Source organism: Schistocerca cancellata, chromosome 5 (genome assembly GCF_023864275.1).
Source record: "Schistocerca cancellata isolate TAMUIC-IGC-003103 chromosome 5, iqSchCanc2.1, whole genome shotgun sequence".
NCBI lineage: Eukaryota > Metazoa > Arthropoda > Insecta > Orthoptera > Acrididae > Schistocerca > Schistocerca cancellata.
The window spans coordinates 759,744,226-759,762,434 of NC_064630.1; the positions used below are offsets into that span (position 1 = coordinate 759,744,226).

Here is an 18,209-nt window from a genome sequence, read left to right on the forward strand (position 1 = left end):
TTTTATCTCACAGGTTTAGTTGCACCCTCCCCTGCAGCATCTTTCCAGCACCCTACAAATGATCTTGAGGACAAGTGCTTGTTTCTTCTCCTTCTTCTTCTCCTCTCTTGCTGTGTTATTTCCTTGTCACTCTGTCCACCTAAATGGCATTCACATTTATTTTACTTTTTTGAGTCTGTTATTGCTGACAGTGTGAATATTTGTCCTATCTTGTACATTACATAGTGCTAGAACCTTCATGAACTTCGTGGTGAATGTGCACTTTCAAAGTAGGAAATTGTATTGTATAGTATGTTAACCGGGAACATAGAAACGATGGAGAGACTCCGTCCCCACTGCAGCTGCAGTGGTCCACAACCCCACGACAACTACCGCAGCCCACTTCACCCCTCCGCCGCCCAACACCGAACCCAGGGTTATTGTGCAGTTCGACCCCCGGTGGAACCCCCCAGGGAACATCTCACACCAGACAAGTGTCGTCGTAGTGCCGTGTGCTGTGCAGCGAGCTACCATAATTTAAGTATTAACTGTATTTTTCTTACTTGTCACTTCTTCTTCCGTGTGTATTTGCTTTTAAGAAGCTTTAATTGTCGGGTGCTATTAATAGTGTTCCATAGATTTCATGTTTGTTTTGAATACAGAATCCCTTTAGTCAACCATAGTGCCAGTAGTGCTAGTGTTTGTTTTCAATACAGTCCAGAGACAGGTAGTGCTATTTTCATTGTTTTCTACAAGAAGTGGCAAGCAACCACAGGTTAGTGAATAAACAGCCGCCTTTAGTGAATTAGCAGTCTAGTTAAAGGTTGATTAACTCTCTTCAGTAAATTCATTCCTTAGGATGGATAGGATGTATGACTGCTGTGTACAGACGCAGGAGGAGCTGGCCACTGTTCGCGAACATGAGCGTGTTGATGGCTGCGGTCAGCCGTCTTCAGGCTGCTGCCTCGGAGTGTAGTGGCAGTGGGGAGTCTGGTGCGTCGCAAGGTACACCCCAGGTGTTACATGCTTCACCCACTGTCCCTGCTGTCGAGACATCTTCGCGGGTACCGGGTGCGGTTGGGCCATCCTCTCCCCAAGCGGAGTGGCGGGTTCAGCGGCGTTCGCGGCGCACGAGGCGGAGGGTCAATGTGGAGGCTGGCCGTGTGGCATCGCCCGCTCTGCCTGTGAGTGGACATGTGGCTGCTCCTTCAGCAAGGTCCGAGCAGGCACACGGGGGGAGGGGTTTATTAGTTATTGGGAGCTCCAACGTTAGGCGGGTGATGGAGCCCCTTAGGGAAATAGCGGGATGGTCGGGGAAGAAGGCCAGTGTTCACTCTGTCTGCTTGCCGGGGGGTCTCATCCGAGATGTGGAGGAGGCCCTACCGGCGGCGATAGAGAGCACTGGGTGCACCCGACTGCAAATTGTTGCTCATGTCGGCACCAATCACTCCTGCCGTCTGGGTTCAGAGGTCATCCTCAGTTCGTACAGGCGGTTGGCGGAATTGGTGAAGACGGAAAGCCTCGCTCGCGGGGTAGAATCAGAGATAACTATTTGTAGTATCGTTCCCAGAACCGATCGTGGTCCTCTAGTGTGGAGCTGAGTGGAAGGCTTAAACCAGAGGCTCAGACGATTCTGCGGAGATCTGGGGGTGCAAATTTCTCGACCTCCGCTATCGGGTGGAGAAATGTAGGGTCCCCCTGAATAGGTCAGGCGTGCACTACATGCCGGAAGTGGCTACAAGGGTAGCGGAGTATGTGTGGAGTGCACATGGGGGTTTTTTAGGTTAGAGAATCCCCTCCCTAGGCCCGACAAGACGCCTCCTGAGACGCGGCAAGGTAGGAGTAGGCAAAATGCAACAGGGAATAACAATATTAATGTGCTAATAGTAAACTGCAGGAGCGTCTATAGAAAGGTCCCAGAACTGCTCTCATTAATAAACGGTCACAACGCCCATATAGTACTAGGGACAGAAAGTTGGCTGAAACCAGACGTAAACAGTAATGAAATCCTAAACTCAGATTGGAATGTATACCTCAGAGACAGGCTGGACAGTGAAGGGGGAGGCGTGTTTATAGCGATAAGAAGTGCAATAGTATCAAAGGAAATTGACGGAGATCCGAAATGTGAAATGATTTGGGTGAAGGTCATGGTTAAAGCAGGCTCAGACATGGAAATTGGATGTCTCTATAGGCCCCCTTGCTCAGCAGCTGTTGTGGCTTAGCACCTGAAGGATAATTTGGAAAATATTTCGAGTAGATTTCCCCACCATGTTATAGTTCTGGGTGGAATTTTAATTTGCCGGATATAGACTGGGAGACTCAAACGTTCATAACGGGTGGCAGGGACAAAGAATCCAGTGAAATTTTTTTAAGTGCTTTATCTGAAAACTACCTTGAGCAGTTAAACAGAGAACCAACTCGTGGCGATAACATATTAGACCTTCTGGTGACAAACAGACCCGAACTATTTGAAAAACAGGGAATCAGCGATCATAAAGCGGTTACGGCATCAATGATTTCAGCCGTAAATAGGAATATTAAAAAGGGTAGGAAGATTTTTCTGTTTAGAAAAAGTGACAAAAAGCAGATTTCAGAGTACCTGTTGGGTCAACACAAAAGTTTTGTCTCAAGTACAAATAGTTTTGAGGATCAGTGGACAAAGTTCAAAACCGTCGTATATTATGCGTTAGATGAGTATGTGCCAAGCAAGATCGTAAGAGATGGAAAAGAGCCACCGTGGTACAACAACCGAGTTAGAAAACTGCTGCGGAAGAAAAGGGAACTTCACAGCAAACATAAACATAGCCAAAGCCTTGCAGACAAACAAAAATTATGCGAAGCGAAATGTAGTGTGAGGAGGGCTATGCGAGAGGCGTTCAATGAATTCGAAAGTAAAGTTCTATGTACTGACTTGGCAGAAAATCCTAAGAAATTTTGGTCTTATGTCAAAGCGGTAGGTGGATCAAAACAAAATGTCCAGACACTCTGTGACCAAAATGGTACTGAAACAGAGGATGACAGACTAAAGGCTGAAATACTAAATGTCTTTTTCCAAAGTTGTTTCACAGAGGAAGATTGCACTGTAGTTCCTTCTCTAGATTGTCGCACAGATGACAAAATGGTAGATATCGAAATAGATGACAGAGGGATAGAGAAACAATTAAAATCGCTCAAAAGAGGAAAGGCCTCTGGACCTGATGGGATACCAGTTCAATTTTACACAGAGTATGCGAATGAACTTGCCCCCCTTCTTGCAGCAGTGTACCGTAGGTCTCTAGAAGAGCATAGCATTCCAAAGGATTGGAAAAGGGCACAGGTCATCCCCGTTTTCAAGAAGGGACGTCGAACAGATGTGCAGAACTATAGACCTATATCTCTAACGTCGATCAGTTGTAGAATTTTGGAACACGTATTGTGTTCGAGTATAATGACTTTTCTGGAGACTGCAAATCTACTCTGTAGGAATCAGCATGGGTTTCGGAAAAGACGATCGTGTGAAACCCAGCTCGCGCTATTCGTTCATGAGACTCAGAGGGCCACAGACACGACCCAGGTAGATGCCGTGTTTCTTGACTTCCGCAAGGCGTTAGATACAGTTCCCCACAGTCGTTTAATGAACAAAGTAAGAGCATATGGACTATCAGACCAATTGCGTGATTGGATTGAGGAGTTCCTAGATAACAGGACGCAGCATGTCATTCTCAATGGAGAGAAGTCCTCCGAAGTAAGAGTGATTTCAGGTGTGCCGCAGGGGAGTGTCATAGGACCATTGCTATTCACAATATACATAAATGACCTGGTGGATGACATTGGAAGTTCACTGAGGCTTTTTGCAGATGATGCTGTGGTGTATCGAGAGGTTGTAACAATGGAAAATTGTACTGAAATGCAGGAGCATCTGCAGCGAATTGACGCATGGTGCAGGGAATGTCAATTGAACCTCAATGTAGACAAGTGTAATGTGCTGCGAATACACAGAAAGATAGATCCTTTATCATTTAGCTACAAAATAGCAGGTCAGCAACTGGAAGCAGTTAATACCATAAATTATCTGGGAGTACGCATTAGGAGTGATTTAAAAATGGAATGATCATATAATGTTGATCGTCGATAAAGCAGATGCCAGACTGAGATTCATTGGTTTTATCCTAAGGAAATGCAATCCGAAAACAAAGGAAGTAGGTTACAGTACGCTTGTTTGCCCACTGCTTGAATACTGCTCAGCAGTGTGGGATCCGCACCAGATAGGATTGATAGAAGATATAGAGAAGATCCAACGGAGAGCAGCGCGCTTCGTTACAGGATCATTTAGTAATCGCGAAAGCATTACGGAGATGATAGATAAACTCCAGTGGAAGACTCTACAGGAGAGACGCTCAGTAGCTCGGTACGGGCTTTTGTCAAAGTTTCGAGAACATACCTTCACCGAAGAGTCAAGCAGTATATTGCTCCCTCCTACGTATATCTCGCGAAGAGACCATGAGGATAAAATCAGAGAGATTAGAGCCCACACAGAGGCATACTGACAATCCTTCTTTCCACGAACAATACGAGACTGGAATAGAAGGGAGAACCGATAGAGGTACTCAAGGTACCCTCCGCCACACACTGTCAGGTGGCTTGCGGAGTGTGGATGTAGATGTAGATGTAGACGAGTGTAACCCCTATGTTTGCGTGGTAGAGTAATGGTGGTGTACGCATACGTGGAGAACTTGTTTGCACAGCAATCGTGCAATCGCCAACATAGTGTAGCTGAGGCGGAATAAGGGGAACCAGCCCAAATTCATCGAGGCAGATGGAAAACCACCTAAAAACCATCCACAGACTGGCTGGCTCACTGGACCTTCACACAAGTGCGCCGAGCGGATTCGTGCCAGGAACCAGGTGCTCCTTCCCACTCCGGAAAGAAAGTAGGTAATACTAATAGCAGCTTTTGGAACCTGTACATTCCTCCTTTGAAAAGGTTGGAGGGATTGGTTGTGGAAATTTTGAAAGGTAGGAGGGAAACAAAGATGCAGATCCCTTATGCCTACCGAGCGAGGTGGCGCAGTGGTTAGCACACTGGACTCGCATTCGGGAGGACGACGGTTCAATCCCGTCTCTGGCCATCCTGATTTAGGTTTTCCGTGATTTTCCTAAATAGTTTCAGGCAAATGCCGGGATGGTTCCTTTGAAAGGGCACGGCTGATTTCCTTCCCAATCCTTCCCTAACCCGAGCTTGCGCTCCGTCTCTAATGACCTCGTTGTCGACAGGACGTTAAACACTAACCACCACCACCTTATGACACCAGAGTCCTGAAAACTAAGATTAGTGTTTTTTTAATTATTCTATCAGCACTAATTGAACTTTCTTCTACTCACGGTAAATAGTAGAGTGTAATTTTGTTCCTTGTAATGTTAATAGCTTCCTCAGTAGAATTATGCCTTTTGCCTTTATACAATTAATACTCCCCTGCCGTCTCAATGAATCATGGATCTTGCCATTAGTGGGGAGGCTTGCATGTCTCAGCAATACAGGTAGCCATACCATACGTGGAACCACAATGGATGGGTATCTGTTGAAAGGCCAAACAAATGTGTGGTTCCTGAAGTGGGGCAGCAGCCTTTTCAGTAGTTGCAGGGGCAATAGTCTGGATGATTGACTGATCTGCTTTGTAACATTAAACAAAACTGCCTTGCTATGCTGGTACTGCGAACAGCTGAAAGTGAGTGGAAACTACAGCTGTAATTTTTCCCGAGGGCAAGCAGCTTTACTGTATGGTTAAATGATGATGGCATCCTCTTGGGTAAAATAATCTAGAGGTAAAATAGTCCCCCATTTGGATCTCCATGCAAGGACTATTCAGGAGGATGTCGTTATCTGGAGAAAGAAAACTGGTGTTCTACAGATTGGAGCATGGAATGTCAGATCCCATTTTCGGGCAGGTAGGCTGGAGAATTGAAAAAGGGAAATGGATAGGTTAATGGTAGATATAGTGGGAATTAATGAAGTTTGATGGCAGGAGGAACAAGACTTCTGGTCAGGTGAATAAAGGGTTATAAATACAAAATCAAATAGGGGTAAAGCAGGAGTAGGTTTAATAATGAATAAAAAAATATGAGTGCACATAAGCTACCACAAACAGCATAGTGAATGCATTATTGTTGCCAACATAGACACGAAGCCTATGCCTACCACAGTAGTATGAGTTTATATGCCAACTAGCTCCACAGATGATGAAGAGATTGAAGAAGTGTATGGTGCAATAAAAGAAATTATTCAGGTAGTTAATGGAGATGAAAATTTAATAGTCATGGGGGACTGGCATTCAATAGTAGGGAAAGGAAGAGAAGGAAAAGTAGTAGGTGAATATGGACTCGAAGTAAGGAATGGAAGAGGAAGCTGCCTCGTACAATTTTGTGCAGAGCATAACTTAATTGTAGCTTGGTTTAAGAGTCATGAAAGAAGGTTGTATATGTGGAAGAGTCCTGGAGGCACTGGAAGATTTCAGATGGATTATATAATGGTAAGGTAGAGATTTAGGAACCAGGTTTTAAATTGTAAGACATTTCCAGGGGCAGATGTGGGCTCTGACCACAATTTATTGGTTATGAACTGTAAACTAAAACTGAAGAAACTGCAAAAAGGTAGAAATTTAAGAAGATGGGACCTGGATAAATTGAAAGAACCAGAAGCTGTAGAGAGTTTCAGAGAGAGCATTAGGGAACAATTGACAAATGCAAGGGAAAGAAATACAGTAGAAGAAGAACAGGTAGCTTTGAGAGATGAAGTGGTGAAGCCAGCTGAGGATCAAGTAGGTAAAAAGATGATGGCTAGTAGAAATCCTTGGGTAACAGAAGAGATACTGATTTTAATTGATGAAAGGAGAAATAATAAAAATGCAGTAAATGAAGCAGATGAAAAGGAATACAAACATCTCAAAAATGAGATTGACAGGAAGTGCAAAATGGCTAAGCAAAGGTAGCTAGAGGACAAATGTAAGCATGTAGAGGCATATATCACTAGGGGTAAGACAGATACTGCCTACAGGAAAATTAAAGATACCTTTGGAGAAAAGAGAACCACCTGTATGAATATCAAGAGCACAGATGGAAAACCAGTACTAAACAAAGAAGGGAAACAGGAAGGTGGAAGGAGTATATAGAGTGTCTATACAAGGGCAATGTACTTGAGGACAATATTATGGAATTGGAAGAGGGTGTAGATGAAGATGAAATGGCAGATATGATACAACATGAAGAATTTGACAGAACATTGAAAGACCTAAGTCAGAAAAAGAGCCCAGGAGTAGCCAACATTCCATTAGAACTACTGATAGCCTTGGGAGAGCCAGCCATGACAAAACTCTACCATCTGGTGAGCAAGATGTATGAGACAGGTGAAATACCCTCAGATTTCAAGAAGAATATAATAATTCCAGTCCCAAAGAAAGCAAGTGTCAACAGGTGTGGAAATGACCTTTCAGTTAAATAAGTCATGGCTGCAAAATACTAACACAAATTCTTTACAGACAAATGGAAAAACTGGTAAAATCTGACATTGGGGAAGATCAGTTTGGATTCCATAGAAATGTTGGAACCTGCGAGGCAATACTTACCTTATGACTTATCTTAGAAGATAGATTAAGGAAAGGCAAACCTATGTTTCTATCATTGTAGACTTGGAGAAAGCTTCTGACAATGTTGACTGGAATACTCTCTTTCAAATTCTGAAGGTAGCAGGGGTAAAATACAGGGAGTGAAAGGCTACTTACAACTTGTACAGAAACCAGATGGCAGTTATAAGAGTTGAGGGGTATGAAAGGGAAACAGTGGGTGGGAAGAGAGTAAGACAGAGTTGTGCCATCCCCGATGTTATTCAATCTGTATATTGAGCAAACAGTAAAGGAAACAAAAGAAAAATTTGGAGTAGGAATTAAAATCCATGGAGAAGAAATAAAAACTTTGAGGTTTGCCAATGACATTGTAATTGTGTCAGAGACAGCAAAGGACCTGGAAGTGCAGTTGAACAGAATGGACAGTGCCTTGAAAGGAGGACATAAGATGAACATCAACAAATGCAAAATGAGGATAATGGAATGTAGTCGAATTAAATCAGGTGATGCTGAGGGAGTTAGTTTAGCAAATGAGGCACTCAAGGTACTAGATGAGTATTGCTGTCTGGGGAGCAAAATAACTGACGATGGTCAAAATAGAGAGGATATAAAATGTAGACTGGCTCTGGCAAGGAAAGCATTTCTGAAGAAGAGAAATCTGTTAACATCAAGATTTAAGTGTCAGGAAGTCTTTTCTGAAAGTATTTGTATGGAGTGTGGCCATGTAGGGAAGCAAAACATGGACGAAAAGTAGTTTAATCAAGAAAAGAAGAGAAGCTTTTGAAATGTGGTGCTTCTGAGAAATGCTGAAGATTAGATGGGTATATCATGTAACTAATGAGGAGGTGCTGAAGAGAACTGGGGAAAAGAGGAATTTGTGGCACAACCTGACTAAAAGAAGGGATCAGTTGGTGAGGCATTAAGGGACCACCAATTTAGTACTGGAGGGAAGTGTGGAGGGTAAAAATTGTAGAGGGAGGCCAAGAGATGAATACACTAAGCAGATTCAGAAGGATGTAGGTTGCAGTAGTTACTTGGAGATGAAGAAGCTTGCACAGGATAAAGTAGTATGGAGAGCTGCGTCAAACCAGTCTCTGGACTGAAGACCACAACAACAGCAATTAACTGTCTCTCCTACTTTTAACTTCAAGCAATGACAAGGCATATTTGATGTTTGATATTGCCTGTCCTCCAATATTGTGTATTACTGTCAATTGTTGCTGTTCCTTCAGTGGTTAGTTATTGGATGGGCTTGTCAGTAAGGGGCAAAGTGTATTCTTCATTTACAACCTATTTCTTTTTTATAACTTAGTAGTAATGTATATAGAAATATTATTCATTTTGCAATAATTTACTGTACCTGCATGACTGAAGCAACCAGTGGAAGAATGGACTTTTTAGGCTGACGACATACTTTGGTTCCTCTCTCTTGACAACACAGGTTAGGAAAGCAATCCAGTACAGTCTGACATGGCCTAGGTGGCAGATTAAATAACAGCCGTTGTGGTGGTGGTGAGCATTGCAGGTAGCTCACCATGTTCATTAAAGCTGATGCAAGGAGAAATAAATGATTATTATGTGAACAACTTTAGTTCTTATTTAACAATTCACAGCAGGTATTACAAAAGCAACATACAAAGTTAATGAAGAACATAGAACCATTTATGTTATGACCATAAAAGTGCAGAAAAATAATTATCAATAGCATTAGTCAATGATTTCTACTATTAACAATATTTTAACAAGTTGTAAGTAACACACTTTCGCCTCTAAATTAAAAATCATTATTAATACAACATTTTATTATATCAGCATGTAATCAAACATTTCCAACTACACAGAACACCACATATAATTAGCCACTTATAGGTCTGAAATTACCTTAACATAGACAATAGAAAACAATACATTTTGCAGAAAAAAAAGGAGCTTAAATTTGCTTAGAAAACAGCGATGTGTTGATTAGAGCTTATTGATGTATTGATCACAGCCCAGTTGTTTTCATGGTTCAGCATCTCAGTTTTCCACCAACACTGACCTCAGCTCTCATAGAGCTTAGCTTACATCTGCCCGCCAGGCTTTTAGTTTTGCTACTGTATAACAAATAAGCATCACTATTTTGCACGACTCTTTTGAATGGTGACAGTTCAAATACCTGGCCAGCCATTCAGAATCCAGAGACTGATGGCTCCTTTCAATAGAACCCCCTTCCCTCCCCCAATCCCCATTTCCTTCCCCATCCTGAGCTTGTGCTCCCTCACTAATTACTGTGTCATTGTTGAGACTTTAAAACCTGATCTTCCTTCTCCAAGGCATGTGAATCACAAAAGTGAATTGTTACTACTGAGATGTTTGTCCCTTTGTATCAGAGTACATGGTACTACAGTCTTAAAATAGTATACATGACTATTGCAGATTATCACTTCTATCGTGAATTGTTAGCTGGTTCATGTATGTTCTACGAATTTCATCTGGATTTGGCATCATATCTATTACTATAAATAATGACTATACTTGGGGTGACTGATTTACCATTCACCATTCCACAACAGAACAAACTGTACAAGTGTATCCCATCCACTCACCATACATATAAATAAGAGGTTAGGGTGGCCATTCAATCCACACTATAGCTCCTGTTTCCAAGCAATCATAAGTAGTGGCCATGCAATATAGATATCTCTTGCATGAATTCTAATTTCCCCGCATGACTTAAAAGGCAAACATATTGATTTAAGATGGTATCCTGATATCTTTGAACGCATTGTGCTCTAATTCCAAACTCTAGGGTGGACACTTGTGGATCGAACATCCACTGCCATAAGACAACTATGTCCATAATGGTCCCTTCTGTGATGTTGGTTATCAATAAACAGATTATCTTTGGATTAAAATGTGCAACAGTCACCACAGAAACTATGTCAGGATTCTTCTCGAATAGAAATTAGGCTCAACTGAGCAATCAACTTCTTCTTTGCATGATTTTGTTAGTATTATTAGTAGTAGTTAGCAGAATACATGTTGTAAGCCTCCACTATGTGTCCCCTTATTTACGTAAATATCACACATATTTTTACTATTAATCTTTTTCCTTTGAGTCGTAGCAAAGTCTTATGCTTCCTGTACATCTCTTACATTGCTCCATACATCTTTCAATTAGAAATGCAGACATAAATATTTTACTTGAAAATTAAAGACATTACATGAGAATATAAATTACTTATATTATAACATGTGATCAGAACTTACAAAGAGAAGAATAAAAAAGAAAATAGAAAAAAAGAGTTAAAATGTATGTTAGAAATATTGAGAGGAAATTTTTGTGAACATATACCCTGTGATAATATTAGAAAAGGAAAGCTGCTACTCACTATATAGTAGAGATGCCGAATCGCAGGTATGCATAAAAAAAGACTGTCACAAATAAGCTTTTGTCCAGTGAGGCCTTCATCAAAAATACACACACACACACACACACACACACACACACACACACACACACACACACGACTGCAGTCTCTGGCACCAAGTTGTCAGAGACAGGTACTTGGCATCTGTAATATCCATTTTGGCTGGTGTAAAGTATACACATTAAATATTACACTAACAAGTGACTGTGAGAGTTTTTCTGAGTACATAATTTTTCTATGGAATACCATAAGCAGAAACTGTGGCTCAGTGTGGTGTCTACACCAATGTTGTCAGTTATTGAAGTAAGCAATGGCTGCAGTGTGTGGCATGGGACAAATGCAAGGAACACACTAGCAATGCTGCAAAGCATCCCCCATCTCTCTACCCCCTAAATACATCATGTACCCATCTTCTTACTCGCTCGTAACCATAAAAATGAGTAACTAAAACAAAATCAGCCCACCTTCAGGTTGTATGTAGCCAGTAGAGATCTCTTTATATATGCCAGAACAATCTATTATACGAACAAAAAATTCTCTTCAGTGCATTGCCAGATAAGATCAAAAGAATACCAAACTTTAATACATTTAAAAACTCTACTGCTATTCCACAGCTTTTGTAGCTATAATTGATATTTGGAATACTGCTAGGATCTGTAGTTTCTGTCTCATAATCTCTCTACTTGGCAATTTATAATTATCAAAATATTTTTAGATAAAACTAGAGACCTTTTACAAATATTCTCTTGTTAATGTGTGTAGTTATGTGTATTTTGTGACCTTTTATGTGGATGTGAAATTCTATTTTCTTATATATATTTAACTAGAATATTGCAATACGAGAGAAGGAAAGTTGCTACTCACCATATAGTGGAGGTGCTGAGTCACGATAGGCAAAAGATTCACACGTGTAGTTTCAGCTCTCTGAGACTGCTTTTGTGTGTGTGTGTGTGTGTGTGTGTGTGTGTGTGTGTGTGTGTGTGTGTGTGCGCGCGCGCGTCTGTGCGTAAGCTCTGATTGTGTGAATCTTTTTATTGTGCCTATCACGACTCAGCACCTGCGCTATATGGTGAGTAGCAACTTTCCTTCTCTTGTATTGTTATATTTCATCCTGGATTTTCCATTGTTTGATTAACTAGAATATTGCTTTCTTTAGTACAGCCAGCTAAGATGTGTCAATAACTTTTCAGCTGTATGTCTTTTGTGTCTATATGTGTGTACACAAATTTCTGTTTTCTTATATGTAATAAAGTACAATATTGATTATTATTATGATGAACCAAAATGTGTTAATAAGAAAGCTACCAGTCCAGATGTTAAATTATGACTTATATTTGCCTATATTTTGTACATACATATACCTAAAGTTTTTTACTGTCTTGTATTTTGATAAGTCCTGTATCATGAATGTGATAAAATGGGCCTTAAATAAGTAAGGGATAATGTGATCATTTTTGGTAAAATACTTCACATAGGAATTTATGATAAGGTCAAGGTGCTGGCAGCTATTCCTGTTTCAATCTTCTTGTATGTCATTACAATTACAGATGTGGGCAAAACAAGAAACAAGAACCATTTTCTTTTTGATGCATCTGGAGAAAAGTTTCAAATGAGTGAACATTCTCTGTTCCAATTATGTTACTGTTTTGTTAATTCCAGTTACAAATTTCACATGCTTAGTGCATCACCACACTGAACAATAAGGAAATAATTAACAGCTCAAACACATAAACCTAACAAGCAGCGCCATCTAATATGCTAAAAGAAGAGTAAATCTGAAAAAAAATTAGACCTTACTTGGTTAAAATGCTGAAAGTGTTAGGTATGGGCCCAGTCATCATATAAAAGGGTTGTGAATAACACCCTTGGTATTAACTAAAAGTTAACACAGGGGAAACTTGAAAAGAGGTAAAAAAGATAAACAGCAAAAACACTGTTAATATCAAATTAGGAAGGAGGGGGGGGGGGGAGGAAGGGGGATGAATAAAATGTGAAAGTAATAAAAAGAGAAGAGGTAATGTAATTAAAACTCAGCATAACAGAAGGAAGAGCTGGTGCAGTGGTAGGTACATGTTTCCAACCACCAAATTGAATGGGGTGGAACCCCACCATCTGTAAACATGGAAGTTGTACACCAAGGCTAAGGACAGGGAACTTCTCAAGTTGCGGAACAACCATAGGGTGACACTGGAGTAACAATAATGTAAATGATATACGTGGGAATGGGGAGGGGGTGGGGGGAGGGAAAAGGAGAGGAGGTTGAATATATGGGAAACCTTATATATTTACGTGAAAGAATAGGAAACAAAGGGGGATAAAAGAGGAAATAGTGTGACATGAGGTTCATGTAGGATGGAGCATAATGTTGTGATAACTCTTCTGTGTTTACAGTCAGCGAGGGCACTGCAGTTCCACCTCATTCAGTTTAACGGTTGTAAAAGTATATATACCACTGCACCAGAACTTTCTTTTACTATGGTGAATTTTAATTACATGGCATCCTCTCTTTTTTATTACTTTTATATTTTATTTGTCCTTTCCCACCACTCTCCTTCCCTACTTTGCTATCCACAATGTTTTTGCTGTTTATCTTTTTTACATTTTCATAGGGTTCCCTTACATTAACTTTTAGTTTATGACAAGGGTATTTTCTACTATCCTTTTACATGACAGCTAGACCCCATACCGAATGCCTTCAGCATTTTAACCAAGTAAGTTCTAAAGTTTTCCACATTTACTCTCATTTTAGAAATATTAGATGGTGCTGCTCATCTGTAATTATTTACTTATTGTTCTAGTCTGATGATCTAACCACATAAAATGTGTAACTGGAATTAAAGAATATGTAATTGCAGTGCAGACTGTTCACTCATTTGAATCATTTATCTGCTATTGCTGCACCTGCAATTATGGAATGGAATGGAATATACAGAAGAAAGATTTTTGCACTTTTGTAAAACATAGAATGATACATCTACCTCCCAAGAACAGATCTCAAACTGAGTAACAGAAAGGGATATCTATATTATTTGTTTACTTGTTTGTTTGCAAGATGCTCCATGCTCCATTCCGGTAATTATAGTACTATATGTATGTACTCTGTGTGTGTGTGTGTGTGTGTGTGAGAGAGAGAGAGAGAGAGAGAGAGAGAGAGAGAGAGAGAGAGAGCGCACCAAGGGAAATGTCATGCTCAATGTCCCCATCTGTTGGACAGATCACTGTCAACAGTGTCACATGCCCTCAATTCATGACATGCTGTGGAGAGGTTTTGTATTTAAACCAAGACATTGGAGCAAAGTCTGGTGATCAGGAACTTTACAACACCACCTCTCCTCCCCCTGTGGCCAAACACTAGCAGTGAAAAGTTTTTCCACCATCAGGATTTGAACCCCGGCTTACCACTGGGTCGAGTGCCATTACACGAGTTTGTGTTAGTGACCTCAGTCATGGAGGCAGGTATTTATGTCATTTAGAAAGGATTCACTCATAACTGGACTGGTGAGCTGCTGAACTGTGAGTATTTCTTGCTGTTGAATAAATTTCAGCTTAGTTCCTGTTTTCTGTAGCCCTCTTGAAGAGCTTTGTTGATGGAGTTTATAGCTGCCATTAGATTTTATAGTGGGGCATTCAGAAACAATTACAGATTGTTCACATATTAATAGTAGTTACAGTGTGTCCCCTTGTAAGAGATTTCAATAATATATAGGAAACATAACAGTGCTCATAACACACAGAAACAAATGATCTTTGCTTTGCACATGCTGTGTTCTTTTCATTAAGCACTTTAGCATCCTGTACATACAATTCAAATCATTTCTGAGCCATGACAAAGAACCACAAGTGACTCATTTTTGTGATTACTTTGTCAAAATGTACTGGATATAAAAACCACTGAATACATTTAGTTTTTCAATAGACATGCATTATCTACTGTGAGCAAACACTTTTCTTTTCCAAGTACATCTTTTTTCCCAGACAACTCCCAATATAACATTGTTTATGGAGTTTCAACAAATGTACCAAAGCCTGACATTTCACATTGTCTAAAGTGGCCCTTGTGTCAATATGTTTCACCTAAGGATGGCCCAACTGCATAGTGCAATATTTACATCTGGGAAGTAACAGTTAGAACTCTGCATTCGTAGAGGACATGTTTCACTCGACAATACGGAACTCACACATATTGCAATCTAGTTTCTTGCCTTGAAAACACAATCAGAAATTGTGCAGGATGGACAAAATAAATCTGAAAATTTTCCAGTTCAAAGGACCACAAGATCACTCACAGCAGAATAGATTAGCAAACCACAATGAAAACTAATCACAAATTAAACAAGTGAACTGTGTAATTTATCGTGTACATATGCTGTTTTCTATGTATTTCACTAATGTACTGTTGCAAACCAAATAAAATAATTAAGCTTACATGATGATAAGTCTGTGCTGAGGCAACTAGTGCAAGAAGAATTATGCTGATTGGAAGCTTACATGATGTTAAGTCTGTGCTCTGGCAACTAATGCAAGAGGAATAAACACATACACTCACTGGACAGCCAACCTGACCTCACTTGTCACTTCTGGGAAGTGCTACAAGCAACATGAACACTGTCTTGACAGTACAATCATGTTTCCTCTGCTATTGTACAGAAGGAGATATCTGGCATCTCCTGATCAATGAGGAATGTTATTTCTCAAAGTGTAACGAACGATGTGTTCATGCACACCTTCTGGCCCTCTTCCTTTTTCATTTACTTTTTCAGTAATTTGCACAAATTTTTTTACAGAGAACTGAGCTTCTCTTTGTCTCAGCAACAACTGCCATTGTGTAATACTAACCTAACATGGTACAACGTATTGCAGAATATACTGGGCGTACGTCAAAATTTTCAAAGCTCTGCAGTCTTCTTCAGTATACTGTGCGAATCATCATTACCAATCTGAGATGGTCAGTATTATTGCTTGGTACTCAGTAATGTACAGTAAACAATGTGTGTGTGAGGACCCCTTGAATCAATTTTATAAAAGTCAATATAAGTTTAAATTTTTGGAGTAATCATTCATCTGTAGTTGAAAAAATTATATTGTTATCAAACAGACTAAATGTAAAGATCTCTTCTCCTCATATAACCACTTCTGGATCAAAATCATCAATCAGTATTTGTCTGTTCGGTTTGTGATGCAATGGTTCAGGATGACATAAACAGCCTAAGAACTCCACTATAGTGACATTCTGGTTCCTGCAATCCAAGTCATCCTTGTATTTTGCATAGTGCCACTTTCTACTCTAGGAAAAAGAGAGAGCTTCAGTTGGACCAGGGTTCACTGCCTTCAAAAATCACAGAAAATCTAAAGCTGGACAGCCATAAGGAGAATCGCACTAGAGTCTTCCCAAAAATGAGTCAGTTGTCTTACCATTGCCTTAGCGACTTCACCAGCAGCAACACTAGGACAGTCCATAGTGGGTGTGGCATTTAGCATGTCTGAGAGCCTATTTGTTCAATTCTCCACTTTTCAGTGCTTTCTGTTCGGAAAGTGAGGCCATCACCAACTATGCTATGTGAACGAATCAGTCAATCCATCAAAGTGATTCTAAGTTCATTTGCCACCTGTGCAATTGGTATGTGCACCCTATCAGCCAACATCCATTATTTACCATATAAGTGTGTACAAATTTACAGCTATTATCAGATGCCTAGTTTATTTGTTTATTTATTTAGCATCCAATAGATCACACATGTGATATAGGATTTGTCATTTGATTACACGTAACACATAACAACACATACACATAATAAATGGGCAAACATATACAAATGATTGAAGCGATTTCATAAATTCACTGTAGCTCCATTCATTGACATATGGTCATGACACACTACAGATACGTAGAAAAACTCATAAAGTTTTGTTCGGCCGCAGCCGCACTTCAGGTTTCTGCCATCAGAGCGCTCGAGAGCGCAGTGAGACAAAATGGCGACAGGAGCCGAAAAAGCGTATGTCGTGCTTGAAATGCACTCACATCAGTCAGTCATAACAGTGCAACGACACTTCAGGATGAAGTTCAACAAAGAGCCACCAACTGCTAACTCCATTCGGCAATGGTATGCGCAGTTTAAAGATTCTGGATGCCTCTGTAAGGGGAAATCAATGGGTCGGCCTGCAGTGAGCGAAGAAACGGTTGAAGGCGTGCGGGCAAGTTTCACGCGTAGCCCGCGGAAAATTGGCTCATGCCACAACTGGAGACTGACAGCGCCGACTTCATCTTTCAACAGGATGGTGCTCCACCGCACTTCCATCATGATGTTCGGCATTTCTTAAACAGGAGATTGGAAAACCGATGGATCGGTTGTGGTGGAGATCATGATCAGCAATTCATGTCATGGCCTCCATGCTCTCCCTACTTAACCCCATGTGATTTCTTTCTGTGGAGTTATGTGAAAGATTCAGTGTTTAAACCTCCTCTACCAAGAAACATGCCAGAACTGCGAGCTCGCATCAACGATGCTTTCGAACTCATTGATGGGGACATGCTGCGCCGAGTGTGGGAGAAACTTGATTATCGGCTTGATGTCTGCCGAATCACTAAAGGGGCACATATCGAACATTTGTGAATGCCTAAAAAAACTTTTTGAGTTTTTGTATGTGTGTGCAAAGGATTTTGAAAATATCTCAAATAATAAAGTTATTGTAGAGCTGTGAAATCGCTTCAATCATTTCTAATAACCCTGTACAAACAGCAAAACAAATTACATACACATAGAACATAAGTAGTGTACAAGATTGGTTGGTTGGTTTGGGGAAGGAGACCAGACAGCGTGGTCATCGGTCTCATCAGATTAGGGAAGGACTGGGAAGGAAGTCGGCCGTGCCCTTTCAGAGGAACCATCCTGGCATTTGCCTGGAATGATTTAGGGAAATCACGGAAAACCTAAATCAGGATGGCCGGACGCGGGATTGAACTGTCGTCCGTCGTCCTCCCAAATGCGAGTCCAGTGTCTAACCACTGCACCACCCCACTCGGTAGTGTACAAGAACTTATTACACAAAAAGAAAAGTATGTGCTCATGATAAACAATTATAGATCATGAACTACGCCTTATACACAAAACGTATTACAGATATTTAACAGATTTTTCATATGTACCATAATTACGAAGTTGAGAACATAATTAAATTAGTTGAATTTAAAAAAAAAATAAGTACAGGTTTCAATCCACAGTCTGAG

General features: G+C 40.5%; 1 protein-coding gene across 1 annotated transcript in view; it reads right to left on the bottom strand.

The window, feature by feature from the left end:
• Positions 1-8,925: 8,925 nt before the first annotated feature.
• The window catches only part of LOC126188788 (uncharacterized), a 101,045-nt gene continuing 91,761 nt past the window's right edge, over positions 8,926-18,209 (bottom strand). The window contains exon 4 of the mRNA XM_049930401.1: positions 8,926-9,122. Coding sequence (XP_049786358.1) covers positions 8,926-9,122 — 197 coding nt within the window. The remainder of the gene's footprint in view (positions 9,123-18,209) is intronic.